Source organism: Anguilla rostrata, chromosome 4 (genome assembly GCF_018555375.3).
Source record: "Anguilla rostrata isolate EN2019 chromosome 4, ASM1855537v3, whole genome shotgun sequence".
Lineage (NCBI taxonomy): Eukaryota > Metazoa > Chordata > Actinopteri > Anguilliformes > Anguillidae > Anguilla > Anguilla rostrata.
Genome location: NC_057936.1, coordinates 15,229,174 through 15,253,259, shown reverse-complemented (window position 1 = coordinate 15,253,259; position 24,086 = coordinate 15,229,174). Strand labels below are relative to the sequence as shown.

Here is a 24,086-nt window from a genome sequence, read left to right as displayed (position 1 = left end):
GTTTCAGCATAGTGGAATAGATGGTTCTTGAGAAGAAGACCAGAGACTTATATCCCCAAGAGGGAACAGAAATTAATTGCTTGGGTCTTGGTGCATGTAGGTGCAAACATCTCAGTCTTAAGGCATAGTTGTATTGGGATATGTGCACTGTGCACTGTATTATGAAAACATTTCATAATTAAATTTTCAAATCAGCACAGATCTTGAATGAATCTTTTCCCTCACAACAGAAGTGTAAAATTTGTAAAATGTTATGATTGCTAGCTATGCGGTATGAATGGCAGTCATGCAGTATCACCTTTTTTTAAACAAGATTCTCAGTGGCAGTGAGACATTAAATTCATTTATTAATTTGTCTTATCCAGAGTGACTTACAATGCAAGAGAATGTAACTGCATCCACCTGAGCGACACAAACAATATAACCAGACCTGGCTCATTCCTAGACAAGCAAGTGTATATGCAACATTACTAAAGCACTAACCAATGCCTATTTAAGGCACGTTCTCCCGAGAAGATTTGAGTGACTATGGCTATAACAACTGACAACAAAAATAGTATTGTAGTGAAGAATAAGTGATGAATCATTTGTATAATCACATAAGATCAATTCTGAAATGAACTATTTACCAGAATTTTTCTTATGCTAGAAATCCAGACCTACATTCAATGTAACCACAATGTGCCTTGGCCTTAAGTTAAAACAGGTTTCTGCTCTTCTTGTTTTACTAAATATGTTTCATTACTTTGTTTCCAAACTTTCAATGTTGTGAAAAGATAAAACTCGCAAAACCTGGTTATTCCGAATTTGTGAATGAACAGAATTCAGAACAGAGCCTGAATTGTGTTCAGAAAGATTATTAGACAGAAGCAACCATGTCCCTTCCTCATATATGGAAGGGTTCTGCGCACACAAATAAGATGCCAAAATATCAGAGTTTCACTGAGGAATCTAAGGACAGCCACACACTTTTTTTTAGATTGTGGAAAGAAACTCTTCAAAATAGATTTATATTTGCAGACATTTTAACAACAGGTGATCCACAGTCTGAGAAAGGTGTGACAGATGTAGCTTATTACACTGGAGTTCAGACATCGGTTTTGTTCAAACCGTTTCATTATTATTTTCAATACTGTAAAAACTAAGCTAAGCTAAGGGCTAAAATAGCATGGGAGCTATCTGTCTTTATTACACTGTATATTACATACTATAATACAAAATACTGCAGAATACAGGGCTAATTATTATTTATCAGGCCTCAAAGGATTTTTTACTGTATTGAAACCGAAGAGCAGAATTATCACTGTCCCTCAGATAATGGCTAGAATAAAGCACCACTTTCTTTAGTTTTGAGAAGGACATAATCATCCTCTATATTCTGAAAAAGGGAGTAAAAATCGGGTCAGTGCAAAACAGGATGTTCTCCAGAGGAATTAGCAGAGAGTTGTACAACACAGTACCTACATCGAACAAATTCATGCGCCACACTTTCCTGGACAACATGGAACAAACTTCTGGAACAGCACTAAAGTGAGCAGTTGTAGAACAGCTGATGATTACTGTTTCTTCCTGCCTCTGATTCAATGAGCTACAGTACAAGTGTCTGGTTATTCTGGCTACTTTGCAAGCATTAAAACTGTAATTGTCAAAGCATGGTCCTTCATGTGTTTCTTTCTTTTTCTCTTCCTCCGTATCTGTGTGTGTGGCCACCCATGCCACTCTGGCGTGTATATGGACGTGTTTAGATGTTCTTGCTCAAGCAAGAGTCCTGAAATGGAACACTGCACAAACAAATGTTTGTTCTTCCCCCCGACAGGCCCATGGGAGATGAGGCAGGGCAGGGGTGGGGGCCAGTGGACCGGCTGTCTACATCTCCTGCCCCACCAGTAATGGCTTCCACCCGACCATTGGGAGCATAGCCAGAATATAAGGGGGGGGAGGGTGTTCGCAAAGGCAGGGGGGGGTGGGGCTTTGAATAGGAGTGAAGATGGGCAGATGCTTCGCCTTAACTGAACAAGGGAGGGGCGGGCAGCACTGATTAGTCGCTCCCTTTCTCCGTCTCTCAGCACACGGTAATCAGACAGGGAGGACTGGAGACAGGGGTTTGGTTATTGGAACTGCGGGTCAGCCCGTCAGAAATGAGCGCCTGACAGGGGCCGCTTTGTGAAGGCTGGCTGATGCGGACGTGGGGGCCGGAAAAGGGGGGTTGATTGAGGCATGATTTATTCAAAGGGGGGATTAAAATTGAAAGTGCCACCTGAACCAGCACCTCAGCTGGTGCCCCACCCCCTGCCCCGCCGCCTCCCCCCCCCTCGTGCCTGGAGGGGCGCGGCTTGAAGGGTAGTTAATTGTCACCAAACACGGTTTTAATCACATTGGCGGGGCCCTCGCCGTGGCCTCCGGTCCTCTGGAGCGTGACAAACTGGGCTGCTGACGCGTGCCGTCATTAACGCCAGGCCCCATATGCTGGCGGCTGCTCCGGGGAGGTCCCCCTGGGGACCGCCCTCGCACCCCCCCCGCACCCCCCCGTGTCCCTAAAGAATCGATCTGGACAGGGATTACACGCTGGCCCCAAATGAATAACAGAGCAGGCCGGCAGCATTAATGGAGCGCCCCTCCCACTCCCCCCTCACGTCCCCCCCCCCTCCTCCCCACGCCCCAATCATCTGCAATAACCCAGCCTGTGGCGCACTTCTGACACGCTCCACATATGGTGCTCATAGACAAAATAAATACCCGCCCCCGAGCCCAGCACGCCCATCCAACACCTACTCTGTCTCGTGCCCCCACCGCCATCCTGGCTGCTGGTTGCGTATGGTAATTCGCATTTACGCATTTAATTCTGCCTTTCTGGCAGATTTTCATTATCATAGGACTCTAATGGGAAATGGATGCATGTGTGTGCAAGTGTGTGCCTGCCTGTGTGCATGTGTGTGTGTAAGCGTGCGTGTGTAGTGGGGGGGGGCATGAGAGGTTGCCTTGGTAACAGGCACACTGATCTGTTGCAGCACTCTGCGGAAAGTGAGTGAGTTTGAGATGAGAGAGGAACAGAGTCAGAGCGTGGGGATAAGTAGAGGTGGAGAAGGGTGGGGTATTCCCTCCACTAAACCCCACAGCACATTTATTTCAGTGGCCAGGCTGTCCCGTCTCAAGACAGGCACGCAGGGGGCAAACGCAGCAGGCCGTCTGCATGAAGGTAGCTGACAAGATCACAGTGACATTGGCGCAGGAAAGATACGCAGCATCCATAATACGAAGTGAAAAATGCATGAAATATCGACAACATATCATGAGTCACTCTTGTGAGTCTCTATGGGTCTATTACTCGCCCTTCAGAAGAAGAAAAAGAAGGAAGACTTACAGTAATAATAGCAATCATATAATCTAATGCCTTCCAGCTGCAACAATGCAGACACTCCTTTCACTACAAGCCGCAAAGTTCCTGAATGATCAATGGAACCCCTGACGTGTGGTGAAGCAATGGCGCCTCACTGAGAGGGAACAAGGTTTCGAACTGGAAGAGATGCTAATCTGAGAGCCATCACTGTGAGACCGGCTCTAAATGACACTCACAGTCGTTTAATGATGGACAGGAAAAAAACAGAGACACCGCAACCCTGAAGTGGCTGTGGTCAACTGGTGCAGCAGATCACTTCAACAGGAGACAACCTAAACCTGAACAGGGGAGAAAGATTAAAGATGGTCTAACCAGAGGACAGTCATAGAGCAGTGCAGAAGGAAACAACTGGAAAATTAACATTTCAAAACAAGTAAAATCTGTGCTTTGGGACACTCCTTGTAGCTATGCCAGCAGTGGCTATAATACTGCATGTTGCTATTTGGAGCATGCTGGGCTTGTGACCAACAGCAATCCTCTGTTCTTGAGATACCAGTTATGGTGCTGATCCAAGTTAATTCACTGCATATGACGGTTTCAAAGACAAGGGCATACAAGGCACAGCATAGTCCTCTGTGAGGACCTAGAGAGTACCCTGCTAGATACGTCACACAGGTGTTGGAAACAGGGCCATATGTCAATTTCAGCAAGCTCCGAATATGGGCACAGACCACAGGAAAGGCTGGGGATCTGACTGGGGCTTTCCTCACTTCCTACCAAAAAAGTTACTGTGCGGTGGCAGTGAATACTCTTCATCTCTTAAGTGCTTCATCTGAAAGGGATACATTTTTATTGCACACAGAAAGCCGGAGATGGGAGCCAGTGGGAGGAGACGGAGACAAAGATAGAGAAACCAGAGCAAGAGCATTTTAATAAGCTCTTCGACGGGGGCGGAAGATCTGCTACGGAAACTACCACGACCACCACGACTTATAGCAACTGCTACTGTTAACACCGCTACTGCTGCTACAGCTAGCACAATTATTTCTACTACCAAGACCAATACAGTAGTTCTCCTCCTGCTTCTTATATGGCTATTGTTCCTCCTTCTACAGAAAAATAAAAAATGCTTTGGTTCAGTTGGACAATTTGGGAGATTATTTAAACTCTCAACCATTTAAAAAATGTAAATATACAACATTTTATAATTGGACCTTCTGGCAACTGGTTAAGATAAATATGTTCTTAAAAAGCATTTAAACAGAAGCCCTCACTGGCATATAAAAGCTTTAGTCAAGAGGTACAGGTCTGACTGCAAATAATGGCTGGTGGCTGAAGGAAACTGTACCATGTTCCCAGCCACTCAGTAAACACAAACAGCAGACTGAGCAAATTCCCTTGGTGTTTGTACATGAGTTTGTCAGCCTGTCCTTTCGCCACCGTCTCTCTGAGCGCGTGGCAGCCATCACCCCTGGACTCAAGGTCTATTGTTTCATTTCTCTCCCAGACGAAAGGGAGAGCGGAGCGCTATGCATTTGGTTTCCACGTAGTCCTGCGGCATACTGTGACAGCTTAATATCGCCACTACATCATAGCCATTCAAAGGCGCCTATCTTCCCCACATTGACTGAAGGTAACTCTCCTTCCAAGTTTAAATTAAATTATTCAGATATACTGTATACAAATCAATGCAACAATGTTACAATGGAGGAGGTAATGGTCTTAGTGCGCTTAACGCGTAGGCAGCCCTGAAACGGCTAATAAGAGCCGATTTCATATGCAAGCCTGCTGGTATAAACGAGTAGCATCCAAGCGCTAATGGCAATCTGTCAGACTGCTATTACTGGGTGGATCTTTGTGCACCCGCGGCAGCAGTGCAGGTCATCTTTCTGCCGGAGACTTGGGCGGCTCAGCCTGCCGTTCTCTGTGGGGGTCCCAGTCTGCTCTCCCTTCTGCTCGAGCTGCACCGGCCTGCCCCAGATGGGAGGCACCTCCATTAGTTCTGCCCAATACCGCCATCTACTGGAAGAGGCAGGAGGTTCAGCCCAGGGGATTTCACTGCACCTCAGCTATGACCTTGCCAATATGCATCCTAAGTTTTGATTTATCACAAATGAAAGCTGTGCACAGATCTTGACTGAACCTGGACCTGAAACCACACATGCACACACACCACGCCATATAGGACGCACTCTCAGAAGCTGAGGCCATTAAGGTGAATGACCATCAGCACTTTGGTGCACCAAGGTCTACAATATCACATGAGTAGTGGTCATACATTCACACTCATTACAGAGAACATACACGCACACACAGAGGGAGGCCAATAGGCCAACTGTACAAATCTGCCAACTTAGTGACACTGATATGTCTCACTATTTGATTGGTGATTGGAGAGACTAAATGAGGTTGTATATAATGGCTAATCATTTATAACAGGCAACTGTTGTTTGTAAAAAAGCGTTTTAAAAAGAAACTTATGGTTCATCTTTCATGATGCTTTGAAAGTACAATAATTGCAATACCAATGTGCATGTTTGCACAACTTCTGGTTTAAGCCACACCTACCTCCAGTTTTATATCCACATACAGATACATACAAAAAATAATGTATATTTTGGCAGAATGTAGAAGGAGACCGTACTGTGCATACAATGGAACAGGCACAGTAGCATGCACACCGTGCATTGTATAAACAGACCAGTCACAGCATTGGCTGCAGTACAATATGGATGAAGATCATTTGTTAGCATTTAATAATAGCTCATTGATTGCATGAGACTAAATAAATCTTCAGGCTGTGCATCACACCTCAGATCTGTCCATGACAACACAAGGTTGCGAGAGGCATGCGTCTATCAGACTTTCCTGGCAAGGAACTACTTTTGGGTGATGAAGTGGCCAACTTATTCACCTGATGTGAACCCAAACCCTCAGCACCTCTAAGACACTGTGTACCAGTGTGCATATCGTCGAGCAGCACCGCACCATAAACTCGCTGAGCAGCGTGTTGCACTCATCAGCGAAAGGATTATGATTTCCCTGAGAGCAATATACTCGGCCGTCCAGACAAGTTCATCCCATCTTGTTAAAATCGTTGCAGCAAATTGAAAGATTAATTGGAGATATGCAGCTCATTTTCTTCTGCCAACATACTGTATTTGTATGCATATGTGTGTGTGCGTATGTGTATGTGACTGTGAGTATGTGTGTGTGTGTGTTTGGGTGTGTGGCCTATATGGTGCTTGATAACAGGAAAGTTAGTTTGTTCCAAAGCATAACAAAGATATTCTGTGTGTATACACAGGGGATGGGGCATCTGAAATATCAGTGTTTACTGAAAGGCTTCTCCTACCATGACAGCCCTCTGTTGCTGTCCTGACAACACATCAGTGAGTGAGTGTGTGTGTGTCTGTCTGTGTGTATGTGTGCGTGTGTGTCAGTGTGTGCTTTGCTTGGTGTGTGTACATATTCACACAGGGAAACGCTGGATGCTTAAGGATCCTTCAGCGTAGCTGTGAGCGGGCATACCTGAGCAGACCAGCTCCTGTTCCATCACTCCACAGCCCAACACCTCCAGCCAGTCACCCTGGAAACGCACCTCCATCTCGTAAGAGGGGTGGGTGAAGGGGAAGAAGCACTCCACCCAGCGGATCTCCAGATCTGCCAGACAGACGGCACGCAGTCACACAATCACATCACGCCTGCGTGGTACGATTCTGCGAGTGCTGACCATCACGAGCGAGGGGTGGAAAAGGAGAAGAAAAAAAAAAGAAAGGCTGAAAGGGAGAACCAGAGGGAAGCCTCAGGCAGACACAGAAAAACCGCGAATTAGACGGAGAAGCCGAACGACACGGAACAAGTGAGAGGAGATAAAGATAGAAACCGCGAGCACGAAAGTAAAACGAGCACCTGACACGAATACAAATACGCAAGGCCCCCGCGCGTGGGCGGGGGTCTCCTCCGCGTCTCCCCCGGGCGTCCCGCGCCTCCCCGCTTCGCCGCATCGCATCGCAGCAAAGTTGCAGGCGAGGGGGAAGTAAAAAATAAATCACGGGGGCCCCCTCCTTCTCAACGTTTTCGTTACGGACGATAAATCTGCAAAGTTCGGGGGATGGAACGGCGGTGTCGTTTCCAATTTCGGAGGAGATTTGTGCAACTCACTCCGTCTCGGAAAGTCAATTAATCTCCTCTCCCACTCCCCTTGAGGAACTGGGGAGGTGGAGGCGGAGCCAGAGCTGGAATCACCGGCAATCCTCAGAAACATCAGCAGCTCCCTCAGTACAGGAAGGTGACCACACAGTGACCTATGATACGTGACCTCCGACCTCTGTTCAACACTGTATCACACTGTTCCTGTCTTGTACTTGCAAAAGCAGGTGAAGGTCAGAGAGGGAACACAGACAAATAAACAAAACGCTAGTTAAAGCAATGGCTGACGATAACTGCCATTACTGCAATTCAAAATTATGGCTATCATTAGTGTCATCCAATATCAAGGCAGTAATTCTCTGAATGACTAACGGCGAAGTGGCAATTGAATTAATGTCATCATTAAAACAACCTCTGATGGTGAGATACGAAAATTAGTTGAAGAGATATTTTAAAAACATAAAAATTTTTCCACCAGCCATGAATCAGACTACAGATGGAATATAAAATTCATGACAGCAAAGCAGAAATGGAGGGAATTTGTAATGGACATGCTGCCCTGTTCGATCTGATGATGCTCCAAATTCTAAATTTGTAATACTAGCGCAGAAATTCTGCCAATTCTGATAAAGATAATTGTATATGTAAGTAGACCATGAAGAAGCTCTAAACCACAGCCTAATTTTATATTTAATTCTCAGCAATGGCAACTGAATAGCAAGCTGTTCAATTACAGCTGTCTTACTGGCATTTTAAATAGACAATAGCTGAATAAAATAAAAGAGCATTCGACGACTGAATAAGCTGCTTATAAAATGTCTAAAAACAGTGTTGCGGTGCAAAATAAACACATGGAATTTAATCCCTCCATTATGATGCACTAAATACCTCACAGTTACAGATTTACATTTGTTTCAGATGCTATAAATGCTGTCGACATGACAACGCAAACACAATTACAGAGGAAAATGGCCTCGCAGAGAAGTTAAAAAGTAAAAAGTAAAGAAAGGGAAACCGATGATTTAGGGAGGCACATAGGTGAAGTGAAGGGGTGAGACGGGGTGAGGTTATAGTCAGGAAGGCCAGAGGTGTCCTGCCGCTCACCTTCCCCGAACAAGTGTCTGACGAGGCGGGTGAGGGTCCGCTTCAGGCTGAACTCCACCAGCTTGACGGCCTCCAGCGTGTGCGTCTCTTGCTTCTGAGGGGTACGGCGACCCCCGCTCTCAAACAGGCAGAGGTCCTCGCCATGCTCCACCTGTGCAAACAGCTGGGGGCAGAGACGGGTAACGGTTAGCGCTGCTGGTCATAGTGATGAATGTACAGCCTAAACTCTCATATCATTTGTCATGTGTCAGAATTGAAATGTGGTCACGACCTAGTATATGTTACTCACCAGTGTCTTAATGGCTGGATTCTTGACGAAATAGGGTCAGAAAAGAGAATTTTAAACTTGCTACTAATAATGTGATGATAATGATGATGAAGTACCCTGTATGCAGAAAGGTGTGGGGCAACAGCCCAAAGTTATGACCGCCCATTGCAGAGAGCTTAATTTGTTTTCTGAAAGGCCAACTGTTCAAAAAAATCTCAATTTTACACTTTTTACAGCTTTCCACACTCAATAATGAGCAAAAAACCCATCAGGCACAATTTTAGGGCTTGCCTAGATCTCATTCTTGGAATTTATTCGCTCAAATTAATTTTGGAAAGTGATACAAAATGCACAGACAGCTGTATTTGCTTTCTGTTTTACTGAATTTGCATTGACTTTGTCACAAGGAGGTCCGTGAGATAAGATGGAGCATTGTCATGTTGGAAAAGCTCAGTCGTGATCCAGGCAGCACTGTTTCAGATGCACTTGTGTCTCTGTAAGCTTGCGAGCTCTCTCTGGGCTCACGTAGAGAATCCCGCATAGAGCACTGAAGTCCAATCAAAGCCATGGACAAACTTCAGTGTTTGGCTGAGAGGCAGCTACTGTTTATAAATATGTCTGAGGTGTTGAAAAGTTTTTTTATGTACCAATCAAAGGTGAAAGAGGGGTCAGATTCAGTTCAAAGGACCATTTGTGACAAATGGTCCTAGAATCTAGAGGAATAACTTGTCTGGGTTGCCAAACTGGGGGGTATTAGAGCACAATATTCAATGTTTTATAACTTACTTTATATTTTATAGTCCCCTGAGGGAATTTTTGTGTCAGGCATCGCATAAACCACACCAAGCACAATACACAAAACACATAAAATAACATATGAGAAACAGTATACTCGCACATTATTCTAATCTAAAAGCAGACTGGAAGTAAATTGCACTGAACAATCATTTAGGAGAAATATTGCAGTTGGGATGAATGATTTGCCCTGTAAACTCTGTTCAGAGGTGCCCAACAGCATAGTCCAGGTGGGAATATTTCAAGTTAATTAAATAGAAGGATGTCTTGGACCTGACATTCTCTGAGTACCTACTGGTGGACCTACGCCTACGGGTTGACCAGAGTACTCACTCCTGAAGAAAAGGAACCAGAGTCATGGCAGTAAAACGTGGCCGCGGTGGCCTCACCTCGTGGTTGGAGAAGAGCCTGACGCCTTCCATCTGGTGAAAGACGGGGTAGTGGCTGCAGTCGATCTCGTCTCGCCGGTACACGTCCCCCGCCACCAGGAAGGCGTCCAGCCCGCAGCGCACCAGGTCGCACTGGTGGGCCGAGGTGTGCGCTCGGAGCATGTGCCTCCGGTTCAGGTAGTAGTTGTCGCCCTTGTTCCTGCTGGCGTGGTCGGGGGGGATGAGCAGGCTGTCGAAGTTCTGCTCCACGGTCACCACGGGGCTGAGGTTGTCGTGGACCGAGAAGAGGGGCATGCCCGACCGGCCCGTGTAGGTCCGGTAGAAGTGGGCCTTGATGCGCTCCTTGATGAGCCACAGCGGGTGGTGGGCTCGGTTGTGCAGGTTGCGCCCAACTTTGGAGAGGATCTTGGCAGTCACGTTGGTGTAGTCATCACGGTGGAAGAGTTGCCCTAGCACTTCCACAGACTCCTGCTGTCTGGTGAGGTGGGAGGCGGGGCCTTTCGTTTTCAGACCTCTGTGAGGGAGGAGCCTGTGGGTCAACGCCCAAGGGTTGACAATGACCCGGGGAGAATGTCCATTCAGGAAGGCTGGCTCCAGCAACGGCAGGAGTAACAAGGGGCGGGGTTTGCAGCACAGCCTCATGGTACCCGGTCCATCAGCCTGGTAAAGGAGAGGACACGGTAAGGGGGGTAAAGATGGCGACCATTTAAAATGCTTCTCAAGAACAGTGGCGCTAGAGGAGACAAGACAACATGATGATTGTAATGTTGAATACCTAGTTTCAGAATACTGCACATGAAAAATATTGATATGCTTTGATACATTTTTATTGTTATAGTATTTCATTGTTACGAAGGGGCATTGTTTGACTAAATAATGAGCTTGTGCCCATTTCTCTCTCCTAAAACATCAAAGGAAATTCCTTAGGCAACTAAAAGGCACGCTGAGGCCAAAATATATGAAAAATAGGGCGTCTGGTGTCACCTCTCGCTGGAAGGCTTGATTTATTCTCGGAAGAAACAACGGAACACAAAACTATTCAGCATGGTCACACCCGAGGGCCACTATTCCCTTTTGGATTTAAAGATTGAATATGCTGAGCTTCCATAAATAAAAAGTGCAAAAAGAAAATAACAATTGTGAATGCCATGGATATTTCTTTCAGGCTTTCCAGTTTGGGAACGCCATAGCACTGTCCAAGCCACATAATTGCTTTGTCACATGATAGATATTCTTTGCATTAGCTCAAAATTTTTGAATGACTTTTACTGTAAGTATTTTTGCCAAACCTTAGACCTAAACTCAGTCCTTGGTATAAATTGAGAAGACAGTTTAAAAAAAACATATTTCTACAAAGACATCTTAAGCTAAATATGAACTGTCTTTCAAGAAAGAAAAGTTTATATCAGTTGGGCAATCAGGCAGTAAGCAGCAAATCAGCACTCTTTCGTAATCTTTTAATTTAAAAAAGATTAAATGATTTTGGTTTGTCTGAATGTAAACTTGCAAATTAAACAAGCAAACTGCCTGTCAACACAAACAGTGATAACACCCCTTTGAGGACACCATATTAGAGATTTAGATGAAAGTCACTGAGAGAACATAATGTAAAATAAACAAACCAGGCAGAAAATGCAAAAGGGGGTGACAAGCATATTAAATCATTCTCGTGGCTCCCATCATAAATGGAAGTAAATCACACAGACGTACTCCTAGAACTTAAAATTCTATTTCTCTTACTCAGTCACCGTCTGATAATCACAATCCAAAACCCAGCAATGGACTGAAGGGAAGACCCATGGTCCTGGGCCAGGAGCAGCTCTCAAGATGGCTGGAAAACCAGAGCCGTGACCACTCCCACGCTTCACGGCGCTCTGCTCTACATCATACATCACACGCGCAAAGATGGCCGAGAAGAGAGGACGCGCGAGCGCCCGGCACAGCAGAACTGTCTCGGGAGATGAATGCTGGTGCTTTCTCCATCCTTCCCCAGCGGGGAATACCACTTCATCTACACCTGGAATCTCACTTGTAGAGAAATACACAGTGGTCCTCAAGCAACATGGAGAGTCGATTCCTTTGGGCATTAGTGTTTTTAATGCCAGAAAAGTAACAAAACATGATGTCAGATGACAGAAAAGTCCCCCTGGCTGCTCTACATTCAAAGGCCACAACAAAATCATTCTCCTTTTCATTATATCATGAGGGAGGAAGACAGTCTAATCTCTGCTTTAATTCCTGATTATTCTTTAAAGTGTCACTGCGGGCTTTACGCTTCACTGTCACCACTTACACAGAATACAGAGAAGCTGAAGGACAAAAAGCCTAATCTATGTTACTGTCAAGCATTACAGAGTAATTATGCAAGGCACATAAGACTTTACAGCAATATGAAGGAAGATCAGATAGGTGTTCATTATTTGCACCAGATCTGGGTTTGCCACTACATACGCAATGAAAATGACTGAAAAGACAATTATTTTATAAAGACATTCATTTCACACAGATATATAATAGACTGCAAATGACAGAAATGAGGTATATGTCAAAACAGTAATTTAATTATTTGCTGAAAAAGGCCAAAATTGGTATGTTTGAGCTGCTGAAGCCATGCGGAAGAACAGCTGGGTTGAACATGGTAGGACAGAGTCATATTTATCCATGGCTAACAGCAGCTCTCTATTGAATTCTGTCAAATATTTGTCTTTCTCTTGCAATAATGCCTGAGAAAAAAGCATTGGCTGGAGTACCTGAGCAAGATTCAAAGGGGCGCAGATATTGCATATTAGATATCAGTTTGGTGAACCTCAAGCTTAACCAGTGTATGTCCGACATGGAACTAAATAAGGTATATTTGCAAGCATGTGTGTGTATGCAGACACATATTTCAATCATATTGGGTGGCCTGATACATCATCATACTTTCATACCTTTAATGTTAACATTATGTTAGTTGTGATGCATTGTCAATTCCAATTCATTTGACACGCTTGAGTAATTTCTTTTTTAAACAGTATCTGCGTGTGTGCATGAAATTAAGTATTCAAAGAAAAGGGTTTTTTAGTCAGAGAAGATCCACCCTCAACAGCTCCTGCTTCCATTCCATAACAGAGGAAGAATGAGCCTCCTTGTCTCTGCCCCTAAATCAAGTCATCCGTCCCACATCCACCAATCACAATCTGCAGGAGAGCAGCACAAATCTAGTGTGCCAGTGCGGGGTGTCAGAGTGAACGAGTGAGACAGACTAAGAGATTGTGAGGAGGAAGGGAGACATGATGCATGTCTTCATGCATATCATGCATATTATTTCACATGGGCAGGTCTTTCAAGCTCCTATATGCAGTCAAGAGAGTGAGCTTCACTTTCGTTTTTCACAATTTGGCAATTGTTGCCCTGTTAGACATAATAATAATAATAACAATAATAATAATAACAATAATAATAATAACTACTGTAATTGTTGTTGTTTTATTATTATTACTATTATTATTATTACTATAAACATGCACGTTTTTCTTAGCTCAGATGTAAAATAGAGGATGTGTTTAAAACCAAGATTTAAATTAGTTCCTTGTTGCACATTTCCTTTCAATATTATTGTCTTCATTTAATGTACAGCCAGGCTCAATGGAGCGCAGTCCAGCACAACAGTACCACAGTCACAGCACCAAGTGTACCAACACAGCCATTCAAAAGCAACAGCATAGCTACAAGCCAGAGCAATAGCTCAGTAAAAGCCCATGTCATGCCTATTTGGAAATATATCATACCATTTTGGGATGGACATGTGTTCTTAAATATATTTTTATTGTTTTATTTATAAAACCATGCACCAGAGTGGTAAGACAAGTGATCAGTTTTGTTAAAAACAAGATAAGACAGCTGATATCACATATATTACAGTATAATTGGTTTTGGCCAGTGGTAATGAACCCTGCTACTGGTGATCTACTGTCCTGCAGGTTTTCATTTCAAGCCTAATTTGGCATACCTGACTCTACTAATTAGCAGCTCAACAAGATCTCTAGCTGTTGAAGGAGGGGTGCTTTGTTAGGGTTGGAATGAAAACCTACAGGACGGTAGACCTCCAGGAACACGGTTCATTACCACTGGTTTAGGCAGTTTGGTTGGCTTTACCCAAGAGGGCCACAGTACATTGTGTGAATATGGATGTATATGTGCAAATGTGTGTGTGTGTGTGCGTGCGTGCGTGTGCGTGTGTGCGTGAGTGTGTGTGTATGTGTGTGTGTGTGTGCGTGCGTGCGCGTGTGTGTGTCTGTCTCATGGGTAGGAGCAGTAATTGGATTGAGGTGACAGAGTCTGATTGCTCTCAGTCAGCAGTTCATCTCCAGCCCTTGAGCGAGAGCCAGGTTGAGACACAATCAATACAGGGGATCAGAGTGTCCACACCTGTTAGAGCTGAGCCCAGCTCCTCACAATGGAGAGGAGGCTCAGCCTGGCTTAGTATCTGACACCAGCATACAGATAAGCACGCACATACCCACCCAAACATACAGGCAAACAGGTAAACACACATACGCACATGCACACACAAACAAAAACGCGCACACACACACACACACACGCACACAAATGCACACACACTTGTACACACACACACACCCACACATGTACACACACACTCACACACACACACGTACACATAAACACACACGCCTAGACCCAGGCGCACACACACATGCACACACATGCGCACACATACACACGCGTGCGCACACACACACACACACACACACACACACACACACACACCAGCAATACAGCAATACGCCAAGCACAATCACATTAATCAAATCTTTTGTTTTTCACAAGCAAATAAATAACATGAGGTTGGTGGACTTCAGAGATTTATGAACGCGCACAGGTAATTTATCCTGCGTTTAAAATATGAAATCTTATCGGAATCGAACTGGGGCACGCTGCGACTGTCCTCCACGGTTGATTAAACCGGGCATGGACAGAGGAATCTTCTCACTCCGTGGCCTGTGGATATGCCTCTGCAGGGGTCAAAGGGCACACACCTGCCTTCCCTGGCCCAGCGTGGGGGCTTCTATTTTTATCGGAGAGCGTCACCCCTGGCAGCCCCGCAGCTGTGGAGAGCAGAGCTCTCTTTTCCCCGTCCTTCTTCACATCAATGCATTTGCCCCCCGATGACCGTAAATATCAGCCCAGGAGGACACCTGTGCTTTCACTGCTGGGGACAGAATGACCCCTAGAGAACTGCAGGAAGGGCAAGCTGTAGCCCCAGAAGGAGAACTAGTCCAGCTGTCGATGCTGATCCACTGTACAGTGCTGCAGTACAGTATACCTTCTGTACCGGGGTGCAAATACTATTACAGTACATACATGTATTCTAATTGCAAAATAAAGGCCTAGGGCCATTCTTTGGGGAGTTTGCACATTTTATCTGCGTCTGCATGGGGTGTGGGCCCAGAGGTGAATTTGTGGCCTGTCTGGGGTTTAGTCCTGCCTCTTGCCCATTGCATGCTGGGATAGGCTCCAGCCCCCCCTAAAACCCAGACCAGGAATAGGCAGTTTAGAAAACAGACAGATGGATTATTTGCTCTTGGAAAGCAATAATCCCCATTGCTAATGGTCTACCTCCACTCTGTGCCAGCACTTTAATGTATTTTTTTTTTTGCACTTGGACTTTAGATTAGTCTGGTGAAATAAGCTCAGTGATCAGCTTTTCTAACCTTTTCTTTTTCTCTCCTCCAAATTCGGAAAGTCAAACTGCATTCGCTTGCCTACATCGATTCAATAAGACTCTCTGTCAAGAAAAGCAGACGCTCTCCTTGCTCTAGCAGACGCCGCTATTTTCCCCGCTCCGCCCGGCTGTCCATGTCATCGCATCGAAGGTGCGTGCTTCGTGAACAGGTAGACAGCAGGCCCCAGTTCAATTAGAGGAGGGGCTCTTGCACAATGGGGCGAGGGCTATCCCACTGACCGAAACCCTTTTACCCCAGGTGCCGCTATGGACAATTACACGTCGGCCTGCAAGGCTTCCTGCTGTCATTAGCACTGCAAGGATCAGGGTTTGATATCAGGGTTCTGGACACAGCCGCATTGTGACCAATGTCTTAACTGGAGCTGCCCGGCCCCAAGAAGTCATTTGCTTAGGAAACATATTAGGAACATAAAAGACGTACATGTGCTATACAGCCTCATTGAAATCAACCTTCAGACCTTAACCTAAATCGGTCTGACATCTACAGGTGCTCCAGATTTAAGCGTGATAAATTATTTCCAATTTTGCATTGCCAAAAATAAAATAACCTCCCTGCTTCCTCATTAGAATGACAATAGTGTTATTATCTCTAGAGGCCGAGGTTAGAACAAGGTTAGAAAGCCCCTCTTTAGACAGCAGTGGAAGTGTGGGAGAAATGGACGGTTTGCAGGGATCAGGCCAAAGACGAAAGCTTTCACTGTAAAGGCTGTAAGGGGAGACTACAGGGATAAAGACAGCCCTCTGAGGCTCATTCCATCGGACTCCGAGCGCGGCTCCACGCGCTTTATTGATGCTTCCGCTGACGGCGCGGAACGCCGCGCTCGCCGTCTAATCGCGGCGTGAGGCTCATTCGCTCGGGCCTCCTGGTGATCGGCCATCGAAACAACGCCCGGGCGAGCGCGCGGTCCGCCTCCCCCCGCCGTCTCCGCTCAAACTAAGACTCGGAGATTAGACCGCGGTGATGATAATCATCATCATCATCATCATCATCATGGCCGCTCTGAGGATGACGATAATGGAGCTGACGGGATGACGGGCTAAAAGCGTCCCGGGGAGCAGACACGGCCATCGCTCCTCTCCGCTGTCCTGCGGGCGAGGCCCCGGTTTTACGCACTGATCATCTCTGTGACAGCAGAGTGAGATTGGGGCAGTAAATCTCCCTCACAATGGCTGGCATGCACCAGAGGGAGGAGGGGAGGAACCGAACAGAAGGAGGGCGAGATGGAGGCAGCACCGAGGGGAGGGGGGGAGCGAAAGACAGAGGGGAAGCAGGAATGAAGAGGGGATGGAGAGAGCTGGAGGAGATGACAGAGAGAAGAGTTACACACTATAATATTTAATCCTGGATGCAGTATTCTCAACTCTTAAAAGGCCCCTATACTCCACTCGTAGTACAGTGATTGACAGTGAAATGGTATCAGAAAATTGACAGTAAATTGCTTTCTGCCTGTTCATAATGATTTCAGCTTTAAACTTTAGATCTTCAAAACCAATTTTTGAGACCAAATGAATAAAAAAACAAAAAAACAATCACTTAGGAATGCGATGACTGGGTACTACTTTGTAAGAAAAACAACACATTAAATTACTGGCATTTGGCAGATGCTCTTATCCAGAGCGACTTACAATGGGGAAGGGGAGGACTAGAGAGGAAAGGAGGTGGAGGCAGTACCTGGGGAAGGACCAACAACCATGTTATAGGTCAGGCATACTCAAATCCAGCTCTCAAGGTCCATATTACTCCTGGCTTCCTCTTCTGGCTGATAGTCCAAAGCCTAGTAATGTCACTGATTGGCCAGAGATTACACTAAGCTGGTGTGTCAGGATTCAATCAGTCCCTTATTAGAGAGGAGGAACAGAGAGATTTGAATATCCGCGTAAAAGGTATGAGCGATAACATGATGAAGGGGCGAGTCAAAGTTCTGAGGCGGTGGCAGTTGAGGCGCCATTACACATCGACCTGCGAAAACGCGGTTACGCTGATACAAGAGCCGCCATGATTAACGCTTTGAAGGGAAAGGGCAGTGTTGTCATGGTACGGTCCTCGTTCCCCTCCTCGCCGTCATCTGTGCTATTTCCAGGGCCAATCTGGCACCGGCCGGGCATCATGTGAGCATTTTCCTGGGGAGCCTGGCGCCCGCTCACACTTTTTCACCCAACGCTCCGCTCAGCTTTTCATCCTGGCTTCTCCGATATGCATAACAAGGGGAACAGCGCTAAACTCCGACCGGAGACCCGGGGCTTGCCAACACCGCTCCCAACACCAACAGCACACCAGCCGGGCTGGCAGGATTGGCACAGCCCAGTAACAAACTGGGCACTGGAAACTCCCAACAACAAACAGCCCCAGCTTAAATACGGAGCCCAGCGGATAACATTGTTTAAGGATTGATGCCGTCTTCTTTGTTTTTTCCCCCCATACTTGATGTACTAGGCCAACAACCATTGCTCATCAGTGCAATGGTTGTTGCAAATATGATGCAAATATGAGCTTTCAACAGTTATGCATATTAGACCATACACACCAAATTAAAGGCACCCTTTTCAACTGTCATCAACTGTCAAATTCCACAAAATGTGCCACCCAGATACAAACCGACAGAACCGTACTTCCGAATCTTTGAATTACACAAAACTCACATCTTAAAATTTCACAGAGCAGATGCCTTTTCTTTTTTTTAAAAACTTTAAGCTACGTTGGATGAAATGACAGTTATCCAGCCGCTATCAAAGCATTCTCAAGTCGCCACTGGAGACCTGCAAATTCAGAAGTATTAGATGAATGACTGGACAGAGTTTTAGAAGTGCAAAGAAACAAATCGATATGGAGAGAAACACTGTTGAAACATCGGAGGCAGTACCGGGTCCCCAGCGAAAAAGAACTGAAACCGTTTGTTGCACTTGCACGCCTGTCAGAAGCGGTTTGCGCACGAGGCTAAGTGTGACATCAGCCATCCGAGTGTAGGACAGAGATGAGACTGATTACGGAGTGTGAAGCTGGCAATACATCACACATGGCAGAATGCACTCCGTTCGCAATTACACCCGGATAAAAATACCAGTGGCCCTCGCAACAGTTCCCCAAAAAAGCCAAACAGCAAAACACCAAAAGCCAAAGCATCCGTCAGGCGACTTTCTCACAAGTTTTTGCAGGCACGTACACGGCAACACATCGTTTTGTCTTTGAATTAAATTTGAATAATTGTGCATCGGGGCATTGCTGCTATTTGCACGTTCCAAACTTTTTGAACTTAAATTAAAAAAAGCGCCTTGCTTTGCTTCTTAATTATTTTTTATCACATTTTTGTCACAGGCGAGCGAGAGCCAGACACTTCTGTCAGCCACACACTTCGTATAGCCTAGCTTCGTCGCCTGGCTAAGCTGCATAGCCATTGGATCAGAGAGGGAACTTCATGTGCTGCTGGAAAGGACAGATTGCAGCTGCCCAGTCAACCAAAGGAGCCACTGCTACATGAATACAGACAAGGGCTCTCCCACAGAGCAAACCCAGGAAAGTCCTTCCTGGGCAAATCCCTGGCTAAGCACCAGCTACCTTGCAGCACATACTGATTCTGATCTAATTCCAGATCATGAGGTGTTTTTATTATAGTTCATCATAGTGTTTTTTTGTTGTTTTTTGCAGACTTAAGCCGCTCGGGAGCCTCTTGCTTCAACAATGTATTTGACATTTCACTCTTTCTTGCTATACATAGCCTAATTCAAATTAATTGGTCACCATCTGTTTTGTGGGAATTACTGAAGAGAGTGAGACTGAAAATTCACACTTTACTAATAAGGTATAAGATATTGAACTTAAGGCCTATTTTATGCTATTTTATTTATGCTATTTTAAGCACCCATTAAATATACAGTACCAATTTGTCTGTTTTGAAAAATTAAGTTTTCAGAAGCATGCATAGCAAAATATTAAAACAAAACCTACATTGGGCTCATTAGTTTTGACATTTACTCCTCAGAACTGACATCCTGGTCCTTTTGAGCAAGTTTGTGGTTTGGCCTGAGAGAACCGTTATTGCATGCGAGTACTCCGATTTTCATCCAATAGGAGGCCATAGACAAATAAGAAAATACAGCACAGTTCCCAACACCTGTTCTCATCACTGATATCTACATCATCCAGACAGCTCATTCTTTTTTACCTCCTAGTCCATCAGACACCATTTCCCACAGCAAACACTGACAAAGGTCGCAGAAGCTACAGAGAATCAATACAGTATAGATACAAAAAACATCCAGTGTTTTTATCCTTGTCTTTTTGAGAACTTCCTGCTGCTGAAAATATTTCTCAAGTCTCCATTCAGAAAGACAATGATAATGTGTGGAGGTTTTGCATCTGGAACATTTTCACCAGCTTGTCTTTGCAAAAATCTAACAATCTCTCTGGCAGAAGTACCCCCCCCCCAAACACCTCATTTCTCACTGATGTGTTGCCAGGATTGCAATGCCAACAGAGGGCTGTCGCAGTAGGAGAAGCCTTTCGGTAAACACTGATACTTCAGATGGACCATCCCCTGTGTATACACACAGAATATCTTTGTTATGCCGAGGAACAAAATAACTTTCCTGCCTGCAGCTACACATACCCTAACACACACACACACACACATAATTTTATTTTTGCATATCCAATGTATTAACTAAAACCAACTTTCCTGTTAAATGTACTGCCTAAACTATCCAGGGACAATGCAGTCTCACTGACAGCAGTCTGAAAGCAGATCTGCCAGCTCAGATGGGATATTAAGTGGCGGGTTAAGCGGCTGACTGGGAACATAATAGGTGCCCCGGGCACCTCTGCCCACCGCCCTCTCACAGCGCATCGTGGGCAGGCTAACTGGCTGCTGCCACAGGAAAGGTCAGGCTGGGCACCTTGCCAGGGCGGCCCCCGCATTCGCCAAAAGACAGGTGCCCCCGTTCCTGTCCGCTGGTAAGCAGGCGGTGATGCGCGCGGCAGTGCTACAACTCGAACTACCCGCCCACAACAGCCTCCTTCCTTCCATTAATTTCACGTTTCAGAGATATGTCTGGTGCGTGGTCAAACTAATGCCGCTTAAATCAAACTGCTTCGTGTTGGCTGAGTCATCATACCCACTTTGCTACTGGTAAAATACACTGGTGCTTTTAATATACAGTGCACAACAGTCATAGTCTATATTGGGAAGTGTGGAGCAGTGGGAGAGATAAGTAAGTAGCTCCAAAGCAAGGCAAATTTCGCTGGACCACTAAGAAATCTTTTACTGTTACATCCGGTCCACCTACATGTCTCCCTCCTCTTTGCTCCCCAACCCTCACCGGGACAGCAAACATGTCCCCTTTGTAACTTCTTCTGAGCCACCCAAGCCAGATCCCGTCCTACCTGACACAGTGAAAATAACACAACGGCCACACCCGGCCTGTAGTTTACACTGTCGAAACAGCTGGGCCTTTCTTACGGTGACTAACTTTTCAATTACGGGAGAACTTTTCGTGTTTTTTTTTTCGCCTGTCTTTGCCCTATTGTTGAAAAGCTCTCCGGACTGTGTGCGGAGTACTGGTTCAGGGTGTAGAAACATTGCTCTCAAAGTTCAGCCGTGTGGCTGTGGAGAGAAAAGATTGATTTCCCTAGGCTGTTGCAGAGTGTTAGCAGAGGCCGCGCACTTCATTCCAGGTGGGGTTCCAGACAACAAACACAATGAAAGGAAGGACAATTCAATACTCAACCTTTTTTTTTGTTTTTGGAAATAGCTCTGAGACAGAGCCAAGAGAGGATTACTGCTGCTTCTGGGACACCTGAGAGACAACAGCTGCTAAGCCATGGATGGAATTATCTCAAATTGAATCCTGAAGCATTTGTCAAACTCATTTAGAGCAAATATCGCATTATACAACCTTCTTGCTAAACATGTCTATTTAAAACTGGAATGACAGCAGCCAAGAATTAAATGCACTCTGCAGCAAAGTGATTCTCTCTTTGGTAAAAAAGCTATTTGGATGTCATATACCTCCACCATGGGCAGACTTTAGGAAGAGTAATGGCAGTGATAAGGTCCAGACCGGGGTGCCAAAATAGCAGCACCAGAACACATTTCACCATGCGGGTGCTAGCGCGTGTGGGTGTGTTCTGAGACTGAATGAAAATAGTCACTCAGGACCAAATGACATCAACCTTGACCTGCAAGGGCAACGCTATACCCTTACACAACCCAATAATGCCACCCAAAGCAAGTCAGGAAATGCATTGCACATGCTTTCAGAACCACCTTCTTTGTTGGAACCTGTTGCATCTCCACTTTTATGTTCACTACCTATACATGTACATTATAAAACCCTCTTGGCAAGCAAAATAAATCACTCAACACGCTCACATAAAATTCATGCAATGGTAATAGTGTCATGGTTGACACTGCTGCCGTGACATGGGTCCATTTACGGCTTCAGCTTCAAGTTTCATTTACAAGAAGAAACAAGTGGTCAGGTATTTTACATTGTATCACCAGTAAATTAAGTTGTTCAAATCAGTTGTTCCCCATGGTTTGGGGTAGCCTATTCATTGCTATCAGTGTTTAGCAATAATTAACACTCTGAATTTACCAAGTTACCATGAAAGTACCATGTTGAAATAACTAATCAATTATCAGGCTTCAAACATTACATAGGCTAAATGTATGCCTAAGGGTACTAAGATCAGTAGCACCACTGTCTTCCGGGTGTGCAGTGAGCAGGTGGCCACTGGATTATCTGAATTAGCTGCTCTTCATTCGCCAGGATCCGCAAACTGAAGTGGGCAGCCAGTTACTGGGACACCAGGTGGTAAGATGGCACACTTCCCATGAATCCCCCCTCCCTGGCCGCCGATTGCAGCCCTCTGAGTTCTAACTCCACCTGAGCACACAAATCCATTACAAAGTCGCTGGCCAAGCTCCTCTCCGCAAAATTGTGCTCAAACACAAGAATCAAAGCCCCAAAGCCTCCCCTGAAGGTAATTAATCTTCTTTTGAAATGATAAATAAATAACACCAGCACATTTTGGCCGCACTGGACAAAGAGGTGTCACAGCTAAACAGTTTACTTCCTTTGCGGTTTTTCTTTGCCAGATTAAAGTTGAATTTTATTCCCTCCCGAATATCTTCAGTTTTAAAGTTAGATTGCCATTGGCTGCCATTGTAATGCAAGTGTCCTATTATTTCTGTATTTAATAGCTGTTCAGTCACACCCTTATTAAAATCCTTGGGTTTTGTGATAAATTTGTTGGCTCCATTCACACGTTTTCCCAAATTCATTTACAATTTCGCCCAACTCAGCAGCTTGGTTTTTAGCAGACGAACCTAACAAACTTCCTCTGGGGTTTGAACCTGACGTCTTCTCTGTGCACATCTCACCTTATTGTGCCCAAATACATTTTACTTAATGAGCTTTCCAATAAGTTCTTGCAGATAACTTGCACGGAAAAATATTCTATTTCAGTTACTTGGTTTTTATGGGATGAGGCCAACGCACCTCTTATATGAGCTAGAGTCTAGACTGCCAAAGTGCTTCTTCGGTTTTCTCTTACTGGGTTTAATGACTACATGGTCAGGGGTAATTCAACCAAAGAAAAAGGTGGCAAAGCCTTAACATTCAATTCAAACTTGATGACAGCCATTTTTTTGTGTGGCCTAACCCCCTGTTCACACATTGAGCAACTCATTGATCAGGGGCTGCAAGTCCATTTCTTTTCAATGAAGCTGAGAGATCCAAGCAACTGGGCTGATGTTGCCAGAGGGAAGTTGCCGGCGGCTAAATTTCTTGCGGGCACCACCCGCCAACAGCCAATCAGAGTTCCGTGCTTCCTTGTTTTCCTACTGGCAGGATACTGTTTTGTCAATAACTGTTCTGCCCCAAGGTTTTCTGCCAAAACCATTTTGGGCTTTCAACAGATTCTAATAAAATAAAGTCTCGTCTTTCATAATTTGTATATGTTGTTTACTAAATCAGATTAAAAACACAGTTTTGAAGCTTCTTTAAGCTGGATGACAAGCGTGCAATTTGAAAGTTTGCTTGGAAAGCTTGGAAAGTTACCATCAGTAGTGTTGCCGTCCATCATACTGTCATATCTATCTATCTATCTATCTGATAACAATGACCAGTGTTACAACTATAAAAACTGTTTTCTTCATCAAAAACCTGTAGCTGCATAAGATCACAAAGAGGACACAATGGGAAGCTCTTGCCCCGCCCTCAGCATAGCAGACTTGAGCGAACCATACTAATACAATTCATAACACAATTCTGACTCAGTCCATTGATGAAATT

The 24,086-nt window shown here is 45.1% G+C and overlaps 1 protein-coding gene across 3 annotated transcripts in view; it reads right to left on the bottom strand.

The window, feature by feature from the left end:
• Positions 1–24,086, bottom strand: part of LOC135252617 (phenylalanine--tRNA ligase, mitochondrial-like) — a 109,069-nt gene that overhangs the window by 66,289 nt on the left and 18,694 nt on the right. For all 3 annotated transcript variants that reach the window (XM_064330897.1, XM_064330896.1, XM_064330899.1), the window contains exons 2-4: positions 10,046–10,705; positions 8,594–8,756; positions 6,869–7,000 (exon numbers count right to left, since the gene is read on the bottom strand). In XM_064330897.1, the coding sequence (XP_064186967.1) occupies positions 6,869–7,000; positions 8,594–8,756; positions 10,046–10,687 (937 nt within the window). In that variant the 5' untranslated portion in view covers positions 10,688–10,705. The remainder of the gene's footprint in view (positions 1–6,868; positions 7,001–8,593; positions 8,757–10,045; positions 10,706–24,086) is intronic.